Here is a 15,575-nt window from a genome sequence, read left to right as displayed (position 1 = left end):
AGTGATTATTGACTTCATAATGAGATTATTTGCAATAATCATTCCCCAATAGTTCTTTTATGGAATAATTATTGATTTTATAATCAGGTTATTTGCAATAATCACTGCTTAATAGTTTTTAACCGTAGTGATTATTAATTTCAAATTAGATTGTTTTCAATAATTATTCCCTAATAGTTCTCTTATAAAATAATTATCAATTCCATTAATCAGATTATTTTCAATAATCACTACAGCACACTACTTTTAATAGTTAATATATAAATGATTATTAGTCGACTATCCACAGTAAAAGATAATACTGAATATTCTATATATCATTAATGATTTTGGTATGACGAAGGAAATATATAATAATAATATGTATTATTTATAATTTTGGGTTTAATATTACACGATTATAAAGTGACTATTAATTTTCAATAATCACACTACACCATTACGAAAATAATAGTGTAGTCGTAATCGTAGTGACTATTGGGTTCAAATAATCTTTTAATAATTCTGTCCCAATAATCCGCGAAAAAATTATGACGAATAATCCAATAGTTTTATTAATAGCTTCACTAATAGTTACAATAGTTTATTTCCGTAAGGGGAGATATCGCGTAAGACTTGTCGCCCTGCGCAAAAATAATAATACACAAAATTCTATAAAATAATAATACATCCACAGAAGATTTCTGGATGTCAATACTCTTCTAGGTATTATTAAATGATGATCAAATGATATTGATATATAGACAATCATAATTGTTGTTAGGAAAAAAATATTTTATTCTTAAATGACAAAATCCTTAAATCAAGAATAAAATGATGCTGTCCTATTAATTTGCTCAAACAGATTTAGATTAGAATATAGAAATTTGTAACAAATTTCATAATAACTTTGAATTTAACAATAAATTAAGCTAAAAAAAATTTGTATGATAGTCTTTCACATTTCATGTATTTCGAAAAACGTCAAGCACTAGATCTATGTTTCAACTATATAAAGTTTGTGCCATTTCTTATTCTGATGAATCCAATGGGAGCAGCAGCGGTCATAGTAATGCCGTTTTTAAAGAACGTGATTTATGAAAACTTGAATAACGACGCTATTTTGTATTATTTTGTATTATTTTTTTAAACAAAGTATAATTTTTACAATTATTAATAAATACAATTCTTCTACCTTTTTCCATTTTTCTACATTTTTCTAAAATTTGCAAAATTAAATTTTGTTTTGATCTATCTAGCTATATATGTATGTACACCCTTAACAAATTAAATTATAAAACATTTAATAAAATAATAAAATGCAACAATTTTTAAATATTTATTTTCACATTCCATGCAGACAACAAAATTAACTTTAATTAATTTCACCACTTCTATTCTCTTTAATTCTCTTGATTGTAGTAATAAAATAACAATAATGCAATAAAAATAAGCAAACGGAACAACGTTCTCATATGATTCTGAAAAACTATTCCAACACAATTATAAGAACATGAATGGAAGATTACAGCAATTTATTACAAATTGCGTCGCTGTTTTGATGTTCGGCTTTGATTCACATGAAAGTTTCTTCAATGTTGATCATTACTGCGGAAACTGCGTTCTTGTTGACGTACATTGTGGAAGAGTTTATCTGAAGCTGTAAAAAGTCAGTTATCGTCTTGAGATGCACGAAGGTCGCATTCACGCGTGTAACATAATTTAATCGTCACCTACAACTACTCCTTACTGCGTTGCATCAGGAGATTTTCTATTGCTTAAGAGAAACGATGATGATTTATCACATGTCGAACCATAATGACCCTAGTGACACAATTCATTGGCCCAATATATCCTCAATGTCAATGTTGGACCAATATGTCTTGCCAATGAATTATGCTACTAGGATTATGCACTTTCGATGAACGCAAAATTCCATTTCTGCAATTCGCCGACATTATCAAACTAAATTCGCAATAAATGATTTATAGTGTACTAAGATGCTTGTGTAACGTTATTATTAAAATTAATAATTAATATACTTTGTGATATTACTTCTACTGATTATGTTTCAAAACCGAGTGTTCGGCGCGCAGCATGTTAAAAATTTTTCATATATATGTACAATATTTATAATTATATACAATTATATATAGTTATTAATTATATATTAAATATGTCTATATATAAAAATATATACATATATATATATATATATATATATATATATATATATATATATATAATATATATTTCAATATATATAAACACATTTGATACATAATTATGTATAACTACATGTAATAATATATAACTATATATATAATTATATATACAAAATTTTTTCCGAGAGTCTATAAAATTGAAAATGTATTTATAAAATTTACATATAAAATACTGTTAAACTTCAAAATCTTGCCTCTACCATAATTGGCTGAGTTGGCGATTCTTTACTTAATTGTGTATGATTAAGTGTCCTAGATTAAATTATTCTAATTAAAATTATTACGATTTACAACATAACTTATTACTTTTTTTTAATTTCTAATCTGTAATCTTATTTTTTAATTATCGGAAGAGGAATTACTTATTGCAATAATGACGGAGTTTCAGTAATGAATAGAACAAACACAATTTAAATGAATATTATAATTTCATTTACATAATGTGATAACAAGTAAACGTTTAAACAGAAATAGAATATTTGACTATTCTGCGTCTTTAGCTTCTTGCGAGCTAAAGTTCTCATCCACGATTATTACAATTTGAACGATCTCTCAGAGGATAATCACAAGCATTTATAGCCGGATTAAATTCTGTTCCTCTACCACAGTTCATCACAAAGCAACCACTTGCATCGCATTGTTGAAACTTGCTGCAATCACCCGGATAAGGCAATACGTAACTCTGTAAGTGAATAAATCATACAATTTCATCTCAACTACAATAAGGGAGAGAAAATAAGTTCTACGAAAAAGATGAATAAAAATAAATAAAAAAGAAGCATGTTCTTCTATAAAAAAAAACCAATGATAAAAGCTATGAAAATAAAAATATATAAATATAAGGAAATACGTATTATCTAGAAATTTTTTGTTAACAGCATAATCACAACTCAATTATATATTTATTATTATTATTTATTTATTTTATATTGCGTACTATTTTAAACTGTACAAAATTCACAAAATATGAATTGTATATAACAATTTTATATACATAATTGATGGATATTTGTCACAGTAAAAAAGACATTGTAAATGGAGTAAATATTTTACTGTACCTAAGAATTGAAATAAATATAAAATGTAAAAGATAATGTACTTTAAATCAAATGATACTAAATTTTGCTAAAAGTATTTGTTTCGCTTTCATTCATATGATCGATTGACTCTTGTTAACATTAATTTTTCTAGACTTTTGATTAAAATTGTTTTCACACATAATACTCACTTGCGTCACCTGTAATTGAGCCATTATAAACGGTGTTACACACAGTATTAGACATAACGAAACTATACGAAATTTCATCTTGAGGATCGCTCCTTGACCGTGTTAATCGACGTTTGAAGCAACTCAATTGCCATTTGCCTTGCTTCTCTAAGAAATCGACCTTATATATAAAACCTTCGATAGATACGATTAAAGAAATATTATATACACTATCACTGAGATGCGTATTTCCTATCACGCTTCTTCGTTATCTTTAGTTCATGCAAAAGGGTAAAGGTGACATAAATCGATATTTCTCAAGTTAACAGCAATATCTAAAGAAGAAAACTGCACCTGTTATCGCAATAAAATTTTACTTGCTGCATTACATTATTAATTAATTATTAATTATTAAAAACATCTTGAGTATTTTATTATAGAATTGTTTCAAGCAATTAACATAATAAATTAGAAATCGTAAAGATTTCCACATAAAAGTCCAAATAATAATAAAATATAAAAAAAATTCTAGTTGGTTTGAAAACTTTAAAAAATCCTACTTGTTTTACATACTTCTTTCAATTTTATAATTTTGCTGGAAAAGAGAGATGTCTCTGTGAGCTAAATATTATTTGTGTATAGAAATAATTTATTTTCCTCAATAGAACAGTAAATGTTTCGACTCGTAATTAGGTCTTTAATACAATAGTGATTACTGGTTAACAGAATATAGAATATCTAAAACATATATGTGATAAACTGTAAAACATTTTTTGGCGGTGTTATGATCAGCACATTTTATACAAATATAATTATTACTGAACAGTATTCAACAATCAGCGTTATACAAATTAATTAAATAACTTGACGGTTATATAATAAATTAAATTATAATAAACTAATAATCATCGGTGTCAACAAAAAATAATACAAGAGAACAACCAAGAAAGAGTATCACAAGAAAAAAAAGAATATTTTTCACAATACACCTTGTACCGAACATTTCGTTAAGGATACAAATTTTTTTCAAAAATTATATAATAGCTCTTACGGAAATGGACTATTGTAACTATTAATAAAGCTATTAATAAAACTATTGGATTATTCGTCATAGTTTTTTCGCGGATTATTGGGACGAACTATTACACAGAACTATTGAAAAATTATTTGAGCCAATTAGTCACTACGATTATAGTCGTATAAAATACGTATTGATAAATCAATAATTTCAAATCAAATAAAAACGTAATAAATTATAGTTTTCAAGAAAATATTTCTTTTTTTTTGTTCAAAAAGATTAAGAACAAATTAAATCTGAATTAAATATTTATGTACAAGATTTAATAACAATATATTGTTATTTACATGTCAGAATACAAAATTTTATGTGGAACAACGTTTCACATACACATCCCATTTGAAAACAAAAAGAGAGCAAACATTCTTTTGGAGGTTTCAATAATCGCTTCCTAAAAATTTTATCAAAGTGCGATTTGGATAAAAATTTGTAATGGCGCCTAGCCTATATATAACGCTTGTGGCCGCACTTGACTCATGAGAAGATCCCTCGCGGCGTGGCCATCTAGCGGAAGCCGCGCAAGCCGTGAAGGCGCAAAGACTGGCGTCGAGAAAAGCTTTGAGACTTAAAACCAAAGCAAATCGCTCGATTTTCGAGAGCACCGTAATATGTTTTTACGTATAAAATAACTATTAATAATGTCTTGGATTTTAACCATATGCGGTATTTCCGAAATGATTCATAAATGTTTTTTATCTCATAAATAATATACGTTTTCAATAAACCTTTAATTAGCTATACCGAATGTAGTATAAAATAGGTTTATTATTTATTTAAATATTGTTGCAGTAAAAACGTATAAATATAATTTACACTCAAACTTTTATTAACATATTTAAAAAGTATATCATACCTGGATATTAAATCTTATTTTTGATACATTATTTAAAGAGACAACTTTTACAAATTATAAACATATTTAAGAAACATTTATTTAATTAATATATGATAGTATTTGATAGTATTTCTATACGTGTTATAAACGTAAATACAATTCTGGCATTTTATAAACCATTTTTCAACGTATAAAATACGTTCCGAATTATATATACGTAATAAAAACGATTATTATAAACGTATATTGCACTAACATTTAAAAACCGTTTTACCTATATACATATCTGTCACATACCTATATCTGTTTTATACCATACTTGCGTTTAATAAATGTATATAAAACGATCCAGTTCTTATTGGGTTTATTGTGAATAGTCAACTAATAATCATTTATATATTAACTATTAAAAGTAGTGTGCTGTTGATTATTGAAAATAATTTTATTAATGGATTCGATAATCATTTCATAAGAGAACTATTGGAGAATGATTATTGCAAACAATCTGATTTGGAATTAATAATCATTACAGTTACAAACTATTGAGCAATGGTTATTGCAAATAACCTGATTATAAAATCAATAATCATTTCATAAAAGAATTATTGGGGAATAATTATTGCAAATAAGAAAAGGACGAAATTTTTGCAACTGTTATTTCACCAATCAGAATGGCACCCTAGAGTTTCTAGGGTTTCATTCTGCACGATGAAACAGAGGATGCAGTCAGGTCTGGTTTGCTCTAATCGGCGCAGTGACCGACACCGCAGTAGATAAGAGTTATGCTTATCATAGGATTTGTTATGCACCTGTTCAGCGTTGAAATTTGTTATTTAGCTTATGTGTTAAAAAAGTGTTAAAAAAGAGGGAATGAAATAATGCGATTTTGTTGTTTGTGCAAAAGAAAAAACACACAGGATAATAAAATTATTTTACTTAAGTTTACTGACAAATGATATGTATTGACAGTATTTTTGCCTCACTGACAGACTGGGCACATTCATAATCTCTCTGCTCACTTTCAAGTCAAAGTATCATTTTGTACCGGTTTTTATAATTTTCTGTAATTAGAGGATCAATGATGACTGAATAAATTTTCAATGAAAAAAGATAGTTAAATACTAATAATTCATCTGTAATATATGTTAAGTTAGTATTACCTGTAACGCATCTCTTCCATTTCTCATAATTTCATTTTTTACATAATTTTATATTTTTTAATTATTATAATTTTTTGTACATTATTTTATATTTTCTTAGAAGAAAAACATTTCATATATATCTATGTGTACTCTATCCAAATATATTAAAATTTATTATATTATTATGATCTCAAAAGGCTGTATTGGTCCTCAATTATGTACTCTATATTATATAGAGATGTGAGTTTCTGAATAAGAAAAAAACATTTTATAAAACTTATGCATACTATTTATTAGATGATTAATTTATAAAATATATATTTATATCTTCGGTGGAGTATCAATTTTTTTTTCAAAACGACATCTAGCTGCTATCTTGTTACGCAATGCCAAATACGGATGCAGCGATTCGGATGTAGTTATAGGCACTTTTGCAAAACGACGTAATTTCGGAGATAACAAAATTAGATTTTGAAATAGACCAAATGCACTGCTAGTTGCCCAGTACAAACTCAAACACTGTAAATAAATATTTCAAATTATTTCTTACATATAACTATTTTTGTACTGTAAAATTATATATTGCAATATTATATAAAATTGTATATTGTATAAATTAAATATTCTAAAAGAATTTTTTTTAAACTTACGGATGGTACAGACATAGCAACAGGGATCATTCCAATTGCAACAACTCTGAAAAAATGGGTCAAATATCTTTGCCATTTTGTTAATTCTTTTACCTTACTCATACAAGTTATCTGTCAAATTATAAAATTAAAATTATACAAGAATCTAAAATATAATTATTCAAATTTTTTATATTATAAATTCCATAATTATAAATAATCATAATATTTATAAAGCAATTAGAGAAATTACGTGTGTATAAGTATATACAAACTATCAAAAACTTACTTCTATAATGGCTAAATTAAATAATCCCATTGCTAAGGGAAGTACAAATGGATCTGGTATAGTTAAATTAGACAGCCAAAGAAATCCATCAGTTGTAAGTTCCTGATAAATGGCATAAGCACCTGGAACACATTAAATATGATATTGATATAGCACTAATCGGTATTTTAAAATATTTTATTTTCATTGTTATACATACTAGAATCTTGTTTAGGTAACATATAACATAAATTTCTAATAGACATTGACAGTGATATCCACATAGGTATCTGCACTAGTACCAATAGACTAGCTTTAAGTGGATGGCAATTTTCCCGCACAATTAATTTATTCCATTGTTTCTTTACCTGCAGCAAAAATGATAAATATTTAAAGATGAAATATTCTAATCAAATTAAATTGCCTTTGTTAATTTAAAAGCTTAAAGTAAATAAGATAAAACATTACCTACAGAGTGATTGTACAAACGTGTAGCATATTTTTTAGACCAATTATATTTATGTGTTCCATAATTTATCTCTTTCTTCATTTCTTTAACTATTTCGTCCATTTCAGTCTTGAGATTTTCCAATTTTCCAAATATATATAGCTAAAAATATTATGATAAAAATTATTTAAAGATCTAAAAATTGCACTTTAATATATAACAATAAATTTAAAAACAAATAATTTTTATTATAATAAATTTTCAATTTTTAACCTTTATTCCATATAATTAGAATTTTCTACAAAGACCAAATTTGAATTTTTAGGAAATAAAAAACTTATCTTTAAATCACTTATTGTATATAATTTTAATAAATGTAATAAATTGTATAAACATAGTAATTATTCTCTGGACATATAATAGATATAATAACAAAATTAAGAACAAATATCTTGAAGATGTATTTAAAAAAAAAAGAAATAAAATATAAACATTTAAATTTGATTTTTGTAGGAATTTTATATTTATTCTATAATATTTATTTTTATTTATATTATTAATAATGATACAAGGTGAAGAAGGAAATATTATTTAAAATATAAAGCAATAATTCTTTCACTTTTTATTTACAAAATTTTATAAGTTACTCTTAACAAAAATATAAATCCTATAATTTTGTTAACCATATGCTTATCTTTTCATATTATATAACATAAATAGGTATACTGTTTACAAATCTACCTGATACAAGGATAATGGTAATGTCACTGTTGTTCTCATAATAATGGTGGTAAGCATAATAACTGACCACCATGGTAAACCTGTATAATCGTGCACCAGCAGCAAATAATCTTGTACGACTTTAATAGGTGCACTTTCTGATATTACTTTGAATATACCACTAAATTGCATTGGAACTTGAGTTTCAGCAATGGAATCAATGCTAGCATTTGAAAGATATCTGACACTGTTATAATATTGACTGCTGTGACAAGTTTTATACCCAATGTGCTTCTCCCCTTTATGTAAAATTAAATGGGAAACAATTCGAGGATGAGACACACACGAAAAGTCATTTTGTATTCTTGGACTAAATTTAACTTTATTTAATTTCTGCTGATTACCAAAGGTCAAATCTCGTGCAATGTTTGTACGAGATGTATTATAGTTATTACAAACAGTATAAGATAAAGTACTTGATGACATGTTAAAACGAGTAACATTTTTAATAGCAAATTTGCTGACTCGTTTGAGCCGCCACGAGAAAACATCCAAGTTTATTATTTTCATAGTGGAGTTTGCTCACAAATAACAGTCAAAAAATCTCAAGTTAGACACATCTAAATATAAGATTAATTTATTATTGACACTACACTTCCTCTTTTTTTACATATTTATTTATTTATTATTTCAAATGTGCATCCAAATATGATTATAATTATGAGAAGTTTCTTGTAACAATGTCAAAACAGAATTACATTCTTTACTGCAAAAGTAAGGTTACGCTGCAGGCTAACTCATCTACACTTAATTCATGGTGCAGGTATATATCTGTACTCCAACATATTTTGTTTTGTAGAAGAAATATTTTGCTATCAAACTTTTTTAGTTTACTTCCTGCGAAGCTACATACATACACTTCTAAAGAGCCAGATTTTGCAATCACGCAGTAATTGTACTTTTTTTTATTTTCTGTAAATGATAATTTGTGTAAAATATGATACTTTTAATTAACAATAATTTTTAATAAAAATAACTATAAAATTAGGTAAATTGTGCGAGAAATTCAGTCCTAAAGTATGAAAAAGTATAAATTTTTAATGATAGCTATCGGTGCAACTTCTGATTGGTTCTAACAAGTTTTGCATTTCCTAATGCAATCGTCTAATGTGAATGCACCCTTAGTCCAACGTGCCCACTGCCCAATGCCGAGGCAACACGACCTGTCAGCTGATTTTCGGAGCGGCTATTATCAGTTGTTGTTTCAAAGGTCTTCACATCATTTACGGTAACAATCACTCTGATGCGTATCAGTGCATTCGCACACCAGTTGCACTCGCACGATATGCGCTGAGACAAGACTAGACTGCCGAGAAGACGTACTAATTGGAAATCAAGCTCGCGAAAACGATATCCGGAGAAAGGCGAACGATGAGTTTGCAGGCGGACGTGAGATCAGGTGAGACGCGGTCACGCGATTGCTTTTTACGAGGGATACGAGTCAGGAAGTGGCGAGTTTAGATTTAGGTGTGATGTGTGAATGTGCACACTTATCAGAAATGGCGCGACGCACTCTCGAAGTGACACGTGTAAAAGCGCGTAAGTAATTCGACAGTGATTCGAATGGAAAACTCAGTGAATCCACGTGGCCCCTTTGTATTTATATAACTTATACTTATATATATAGAAATTTTTATAGATGTTATTTTTAGGTTCTATACTTTCAATATTTTTCGATCCAATGTATTTTTGTTTCTTGTTTGTTTTCTGAAATATAAATATTTTTTCTTGAAAATTTTTTTATGTTTGGTCACTAAAATTGTAATAAATTTAAAACATTAAAAATAAATTTTTTAAATTAAGGTTCAATATATTTATGTCCATTGGCACCATTACAGATTAACTTTGACTTCTAGTTCTAAGGCTTGAAAAAAGAAATTAAAAAGTAAATTAAACCGAGATTAAAGTTAATCTACATTAGTGAAAGTAGACTTTAATGTATTATATAAATGTATATATTCATCTTATATATATTTTATAGGAGCCCCCAAAGCAACTAATAATGAAGTTTCGACAACAAAAGTAATAACTGTTGGACTCATCTTTGTGGCCTCATTAACTGCATTATTTTATGTATACACGAGTTTTCCAGAATTAGAAGAGTAAGAACAGTTATTTGTTAATAATATCGTGTTTCATATATTTTAATATCAGATATAAATGTTTTTTGTATATTTTTTTTTTTATAGAGATGAAAGGCAACATATGAAACTGCCACGTCATATTGAAGATGCCAAGAATCTGGGAAAACTCTTAGAACGATATAAGAATTTATATTACTTCCAAGTACTAGCTGGTCTGTTCATCACTTACATCTTGTATCCTTCAGTACTTTAATCATATATTTTTGTTATCAAACTGTTGCATTAAGAGTTCTACTTTGTTGCACTGATTTTTTGAAAGTTTTTAAACATTTTTTGGAGAAAGTGGATAATTATTTTTCACAATTATTTTGTTCTTTACTTTTTTTAATAAAAAAATATGAATGATTATTTAATAATAGATCCATTTGCTCTCTGATTTATCGGCGATAATTCTTGATCTTACAGTGAACTCAAATTAAAAATTCCGTTATTTTAATCAAAACACTTTTGCGACTATCGTCGAAATTAGAATTTATTTTGCCCAATAAATAAATAAATACCTGTTTTAAAAAAAAATTGATTCTAAAGTTCGGGAAAATTCGACTATCTTTTTTTTTATATTTTATGTACTCCAAAAAAATATAAAAAGTTAAATTTTCAAGATAATTCTAGTTTCAACAATAGCTACAAGTTTTTTATTAAAATGACGTTCAAATTTTTAATTTAAGTCCTTTGAGAGATCCAAAATCGTGGCTTTTATCGATAAATCGTGTAAAGATCAAATTTATCATTTATATTTTTTATAAAATAAAAAGAGAAATTATTCTTTAAACGGTAATAGTTTTGAAAAAATAAATGTGAAAAATATTTCCCCCAAAAAATTCTTAAAAACTTAAAAAATAGACAGTAGTAAAAAAACCTTAAAGTCCACAATATATTCCTTACATCATAACTCAACAGTCTGCAAACATTTGCTATTCCTGGCTCCATTTTTCTTTCAATCCTATCCGGTTTTCTGTTTCGCTTTCCAATCGCGCTGCTACTCGTGTGCACATGTAGCGCGATCGGCGCCTCCCTATGCTATCTTCTGTCCTCGTTACTGCCGGGCAGATGGTTGCTGTATCGATACTTTCCAGAAATGGCAGAGAAATGGACCATCACGGTGACCAAGCATCGCGATAATCTGCTAAACTACATGCTGTTCTTGCGAATCACACCGTTACTGCCAAATTGGTTCATCAATTTAGCCAGCCCAGTTTTCGGTGTGCCGATAATACCGTTTACCGTCGGCACTTTCTTCGGCGTCGCGCCGCCTTCCTTCATCGCCATACAAGCTGGTCAGACGTTGAATAAACTCACATCATCGAGCGACGCGTGGTCGTGGAACAGTGTAATCATATTGTGCGTGTTCGCGTTACTCTCTCTACTACCTGTGCTGTACAAGCAAAAACTCAAGCAGAAGTTCGAGTAAACGCCAGAATGTTCCATTGATGATGTCCTCATGGTAACATTCCGATATTACACGAGAAAAGTTTTCCGATCGCATTCGTGGAGCAAAATACTCTATTATTAATAATCTCTTAGGAAATTGAAGAAAATTATATCAAATGCATATAATATTGGGATTAGGGTCCGCTTTCTTGCACCGTGTATGCAATCGTTTGCATTTGGACACATAAATTATACAAAATAATATGACAAATTCCCGCGAGCACAAATTTCGCATAACTTATTTATTGTTGTTTATAATTTATTTCTACAAGCGTATCTTAGACCATGTGAAGATATTGAAAAAATGTAAATATAGGCGAAGATGAAAATCAATTAATTTTATTGTGTCTCAAGTATACCTATATTTCAGACAATATTATACCAGGGAATGATCTCAGGAAATTCTGTGTTAGTAGGATGCTAAATTTTAGTTTTTTATTTCATGCATTATCAAATCAAATAATACTCGAAGTATCAATCGATAATCCACTTGAAATTTAAATCTGCAAGCAATCTTATACGCGTGGATTATCAATGTTCAAAATTAAAGCAAATAAAAGAAACATGTATAATAGATAAACTCAATATATCAAATTTTATTAAATATGGCTTCTTCATTATTGGCTACATCATTTTGGCACAATTCCACAATTTTTCCTATTGATGATATTAACAAAACGAAGTTAAATAACCAATAGAAAGATCAGTAGCGTTGTATACTGGTAGACTCACAGGTCTCCAATACCACCAATTGTACCATACTTAAAAACATAAAATAAAAAGAAAATAAAATGCATAATATAAATAAAATTAAATAAAAAGAGCATGGATTATTTGTGAGTACTTTCCATTTAGTGACATAAGCCAACACAAATATTGTTCTATCTTTCCTAATGTTTAATAAGTAATGCAGATAGAACGATACTTATATTGACTTCTTGCTAGATTGAAAGCACCCTGAAAAGTGTCTAATACTCACGTGTATGTCCAGCGGATAATAAAATGGTCAAAGATCTACAATGTTGAGTGCACTCTGAGCTCGGTATTAATTTTATCAGTCTTGCACCAGCTGCGCATCGTATCACAATATTGCTGCACTCAGGATTAGGCTAAAAATAGAAAAATAGAAGAGATTGTTATGGCCAAGATGTAACAATGAGTGTTTCACATACCAACGAGTAGGGTGGTGAACCCGATTCGTCGATGAAAATATATTTCTCTGTGCCTTGACTCCACCAATTTGGAGTCTTTGCTGGCTTTGGAAATAACTTTCGGATTAATCTGTTGGGCCTCATACGATTTACTCTCCAAGATATGTGAGTAGTAAGAGAAACAGTGCGAAATACATCCAATCTGTTATCCATAACATCACGGATAGTTCTATACAAGTGTAAGGCACATTGTTTTTAAATGAAATTAGAAATTCTGAGAAGATTGAATTGGCGTGTGTAAAAACTCACTTGAAAGTTTCATTGTTGGAAAAGATTCTTTTGGCATCTTCGTCAAAGATATCTTGATTGGTCCAATATAAATTGACTAGATCTTTCATCTTGATTTTTGTGTTGTTCTCTGCTCTAGTGTATGGTATACCAATGTTGAAGGATCTGCTGATATTATGACCAGTCAAATCTAATACGGAATGGACCACAGTGCAAGGCCAGCAATCCATATCATTAATGTAGAAATATGGATTCTCTATCAAACACCATTCATCGTACAATTCTGAAATATTATTAAAAAAATATTTATACTATTCTATTCATAATGTTCTAATAAAACGGTTAATTAACTATTTGTAGAATACAAACCAGATAACGATGGATACAAGCTGATGAATGGTACAGCCACCTTGCGCAATACATATAAAACAGGATAAATGGAGTTTTGCGAGATCCTTATAAATATAATGTTTAGCCAGTTTTGGCACAAACATGACAATACAATGGCAGTAAGAGCGAGTGATAAGATGATTCGCAGAGATCTCGATGATTTATTCGATTTTTTCGCGTACTTGGCCTCTAATTGTCGAAAGCAAGCTTGAAATATTTCCGACGTTTGCGCCTCCGAAACATCGTGGGCGGCCGCGTATAATTTAATTTGTCGTACACCCTCTCTATATTCGTCCAGATCGACCATAATCGCAAATCTCTCGATCGCGTCGCGTGAAACTCAACTCACGCGTTATTACGTTTTTATTTACATTTTCAATTTACATCTTTACATTCTCTTTGAAGCGCACAGTGCTTCGCGACTGTTGGCACACCTGGCGAAGGGAGCCCCTCCAGGCTTTAAGCCCGTATCAAGCCCGTATCAGACTACGCATTGAAGATTGAGATTGAAGATTAAAGATTAAAATTTGGCCAATCAAAAGAAGGAAATTTTAACTCCTTTTATTTTGATTGGCCAAAGCTCAATCTTTAATCTTCAATCTTCAATTTTCAATGCGTAGTCTGATACGGGCTTTACACGATGCTAGAACTTGGGCCGAAATCTCGAACGGAGAGAGAAATGACCAATCGCATTTGAACAATTAGGCCAATTGATTAATGCGATTGGTCAATTCTCTATCTCGGATTGATTTCTAGTATCGTATACAGTCGTGAGCTAAAAGGTTGCAACCTATTTTCTTTAATGTTTTTTGGAATGTAGACTTGCTCATTGAACGGCGAACATAATTGGTTCTTACCTGTGGATCCAACCAATTACGTTTGCCGATCAATGAGCAAGTCTACATTCCAAAAACCATCGAAGAAAATGTGTTGCAACCTTTTAGCTCACGACTGTACACAAGGCTTTAAGAGGATGCTATAGTGACCGAAGAACTTCCTCGACGTCGGCATTGCAGATTATTTTTCGAGGGAGACCAGGCTATCGCTCTTTGTCCAACGCATAGATCTGTCTTTGTTTTTCGATTATTTCGCCATCTGTGAAAAGACCTATTAACTACAGCCACTGCTCTTCTTGCCATCGTTTACGTACGCTAAGCGAAATTTGGACACGTACAGCTGTTCACCTATTAAACTTTTTTGTTAGGTTGTTGACTGAAACGATACACAGTCAGTGTTGTTTGTTAGAGTTTTCTGAAGTCCGCCCTGGTCTCATTTTATACATACGAGCTACAGAACGTCAGTAAATAACAAAAATTAATCTTGGTTGACAGATCCACGAGTCGAAAATAAATGAATTTTTAACTTTTTGATCGATTTTCTCATAAAATTTACCAGAGCAGACTTTGTTTTGGTGCGTACTTTTATTTTGCAAAAGGATTTTGTGATCTGTAAAGCCAATTCAAAAATTAATGAACACTGTAATGGTCGGTAATTTCCGTCAGTATAGCATCCTCTTAAGGCCGCGACATAAGCTTTCGCATATATGCATAACCGTATGCATAACCGTATAAAGAAATTGA

General features: G+C 29.4%; 4 protein-coding genes across 7 annotated transcripts; 1 reads left to right on the top strand and 3 right to left on the bottom strand.

The window, feature by feature from the left end:
* Positions 1-2,611: 2,611 nt before the first annotated feature.
* LOC105194147 lies at positions 2,612-3,618 on the bottom strand. The gene is made up of 2 exons (XM_011158897.3): positions 3,433-3,618; positions 2,612-2,886 (listed from the first exon to the last, which is right to left on the bottom strand). Exons 1-2 carry the CDS (start codon positions 3,508-3,510, stop codon positions 2,725-2,727), a joined length of 240 nt encoding a protein of 79 aa, XP_011157199.1. The 5' UTR covers positions 3,511-3,618; the 3' UTR covers positions 2,612-2,724.
* A 2,623-nt stretch (positions 3,619-6,241) lies between these two features.
* On the bottom strand, positions 6,242-9,484 carry LOC105203620 (cytochrome c oxidase assembly protein COX18, mitochondrial). 3 transcript variants are annotated; one of them, XR_005574436.1, is made up of 7 exons: positions 8,553-9,480; positions 7,836-7,973; positions 7,584-7,731; positions 7,385-7,506; positions 7,117-7,227; positions 6,485-6,985; positions 6,242-6,385 (listed from the first exon to the last, which is right to left on the bottom strand). XR_005574436.1 is itself a non-coding variant. In XM_039447653.1 (6 exons), the coding sequence occupies exons 1-6, from the start codon at positions 9,099-9,101 to the stop codon at positions 6,960-6,962; spliced, it is 1,029 nt and encodes a 342-aa protein (XP_039303587.1). In that variant the 5' UTR covers positions 9,102-9,484; the 3' UTR covers positions 6,242-6,959. The 3 variants fall into 3 exon arrangements, 2 of the variants coding, with proteins under 2 accessions (XP_039303587.1, XP_039303585.1); XM_039447653.1 differs by having other exon boundaries at positions 6,242-6,985; positions 7,117-7,162; positions 8,553-9,484; XM_039447651.1 differs by having other exon boundaries at positions 6,242-6,985.
* A 259-nt stretch (positions 9,485-9,743) lies between these two features.
* On the top strand, positions 9,744-12,766 carry LOC105203621 (transmembrane protein 41 homolog). 2 transcript variants are annotated; one of them, XM_011172467.3, is made up of 4 exons: positions 9,744-9,990; positions 10,573-10,693; positions 10,781-10,909; positions 11,636-12,766. In XM_011172467.3, exons 1-4 carry the CDS (start codon positions 9,963-9,965, stop codon positions 12,144-12,146), a joined length of 789 nt encoding a protein of 262 aa, XP_011170769.1. In that variant the 5' UTR covers positions 9,744-9,962; the 3' UTR covers positions 12,147-12,766. The 2 variants fall into 2 exon arrangements, with proteins under 2 accessions (XP_011170769.1, XP_011170768.1); XM_011172466.3 differs by lacking the exon at positions 9,744-9,990 and adding an exon at positions 9,997-10,130.
* Positions 12,739-14,450, bottom strand: LOC105203622. The gene is made up of 5 exons (XM_011172468.3): positions 13,975-14,450; positions 13,627-13,888; positions 13,339-13,546; positions 13,146-13,275; positions 12,739-12,927 (listed from the first exon to the last, which is right to left on the bottom strand). Exons 1-5 carry the CDS (start codon positions 14,300-14,302, stop codon positions 12,836-12,838), a joined length of 1,020 nt encoding a protein of 339 aa, XP_011170770.1. The 5' UTR covers positions 14,303-14,450; the 3' UTR covers positions 12,739-12,835.
* Positions 14,451-15,575: the final 1,125 nt, after the last annotated feature.

Source organism: Solenopsis invicta, chromosome 1 (genome assembly GCF_016802725.1).
Source record: "Solenopsis invicta isolate M01_SB chromosome 1, UNIL_Sinv_3.0, whole genome shotgun sequence".
Taxonomy (NCBI): domain Eukaryota; kingdom Metazoa; phylum Arthropoda; class Insecta; order Hymenoptera; family Formicidae; genus Solenopsis; species Solenopsis invicta.
This window is presented reverse-complemented; position numbering and strand designations above follow the sequence as displayed.

Excerpts from the sequence above, each read along its gene's own strand:
- LOC105194147 (XM_011158897.3), bottom strand. The coding sequence starts at position 3,510 with ATGAAATTTCGTATAGTTTCGTTATGTCTAATACTGTGTGTAACACCG. Across the intron at positions 2,887-3,432 it reads CTCAATTACAGGTGACGCAA|AGTTACGTATTGCCTTATCC; the intron begins GTGAGTATTATG and ends ATTCACTTACAG.
- LOC105203620 (XM_039447651.1), bottom strand. The coding sequence starts at position 9,101 with ATGAAAATAATAAACTTGGATGTTTTCTCGTGGCGGCTCAAACGAGTC. Across the intron at positions 7,732-7,835 it reads CACGTTTGTACAATCACTCT|GTAAAGAAACAATGGAATAA; the intron begins GTAGGTAATGTT and ends TTTTTGCTGCAG. Across the intron at positions 7,228-7,384 it reads TTAATTTAGCCATTATAGAA|ATAACTTGTATGAGTAAGGT; the intron begins GTAAGTTTTTGA and ends ATAATTTGACAG.
- LOC105203621 (XM_011172466.3), top strand. The coding sequence starts at position 10,064 with ATGTGTGAATGTGCACACTTATCAGAAATGGCGCGACGCACTCTCGAA. Across the intron at positions 10,131-10,572 it reads AGTGACACGTGTAAAAGCGC|GAGCCCCCAAAGCAACTAAT; the intron begins GTAAGTAATTCG and ends TATATTTTATAG. Across the intron at positions 10,910-11,635 it reads CTGTTCATCACTTACATCTT|TCTGCAAACATTTGCTATTC; the intron begins GTATCCTTCAGT and ends ATAACTCAACAG.
- LOC105203622 (XM_011172468.3), bottom strand. The coding sequence starts at position 14,302 with ATGGTCGATCTGGACGAATATAGAGAGGGTGTACGACAAATTAAATTA. Across the intron at positions 13,889-13,974 it reads CTTGTATCCATCGTTATCTG|AATTGTACGATGAATGGTGT; the intron begins GTTTGTATTCTA and ends ATAATATTTCAG. Across the intron at positions 13,547-13,626 it reads TCCAACAATGAAACTTTCAA|AACTATCCGTGATGTTATGG; the intron begins GTGAGTTTTTAC and ends ACACTTGTATAG.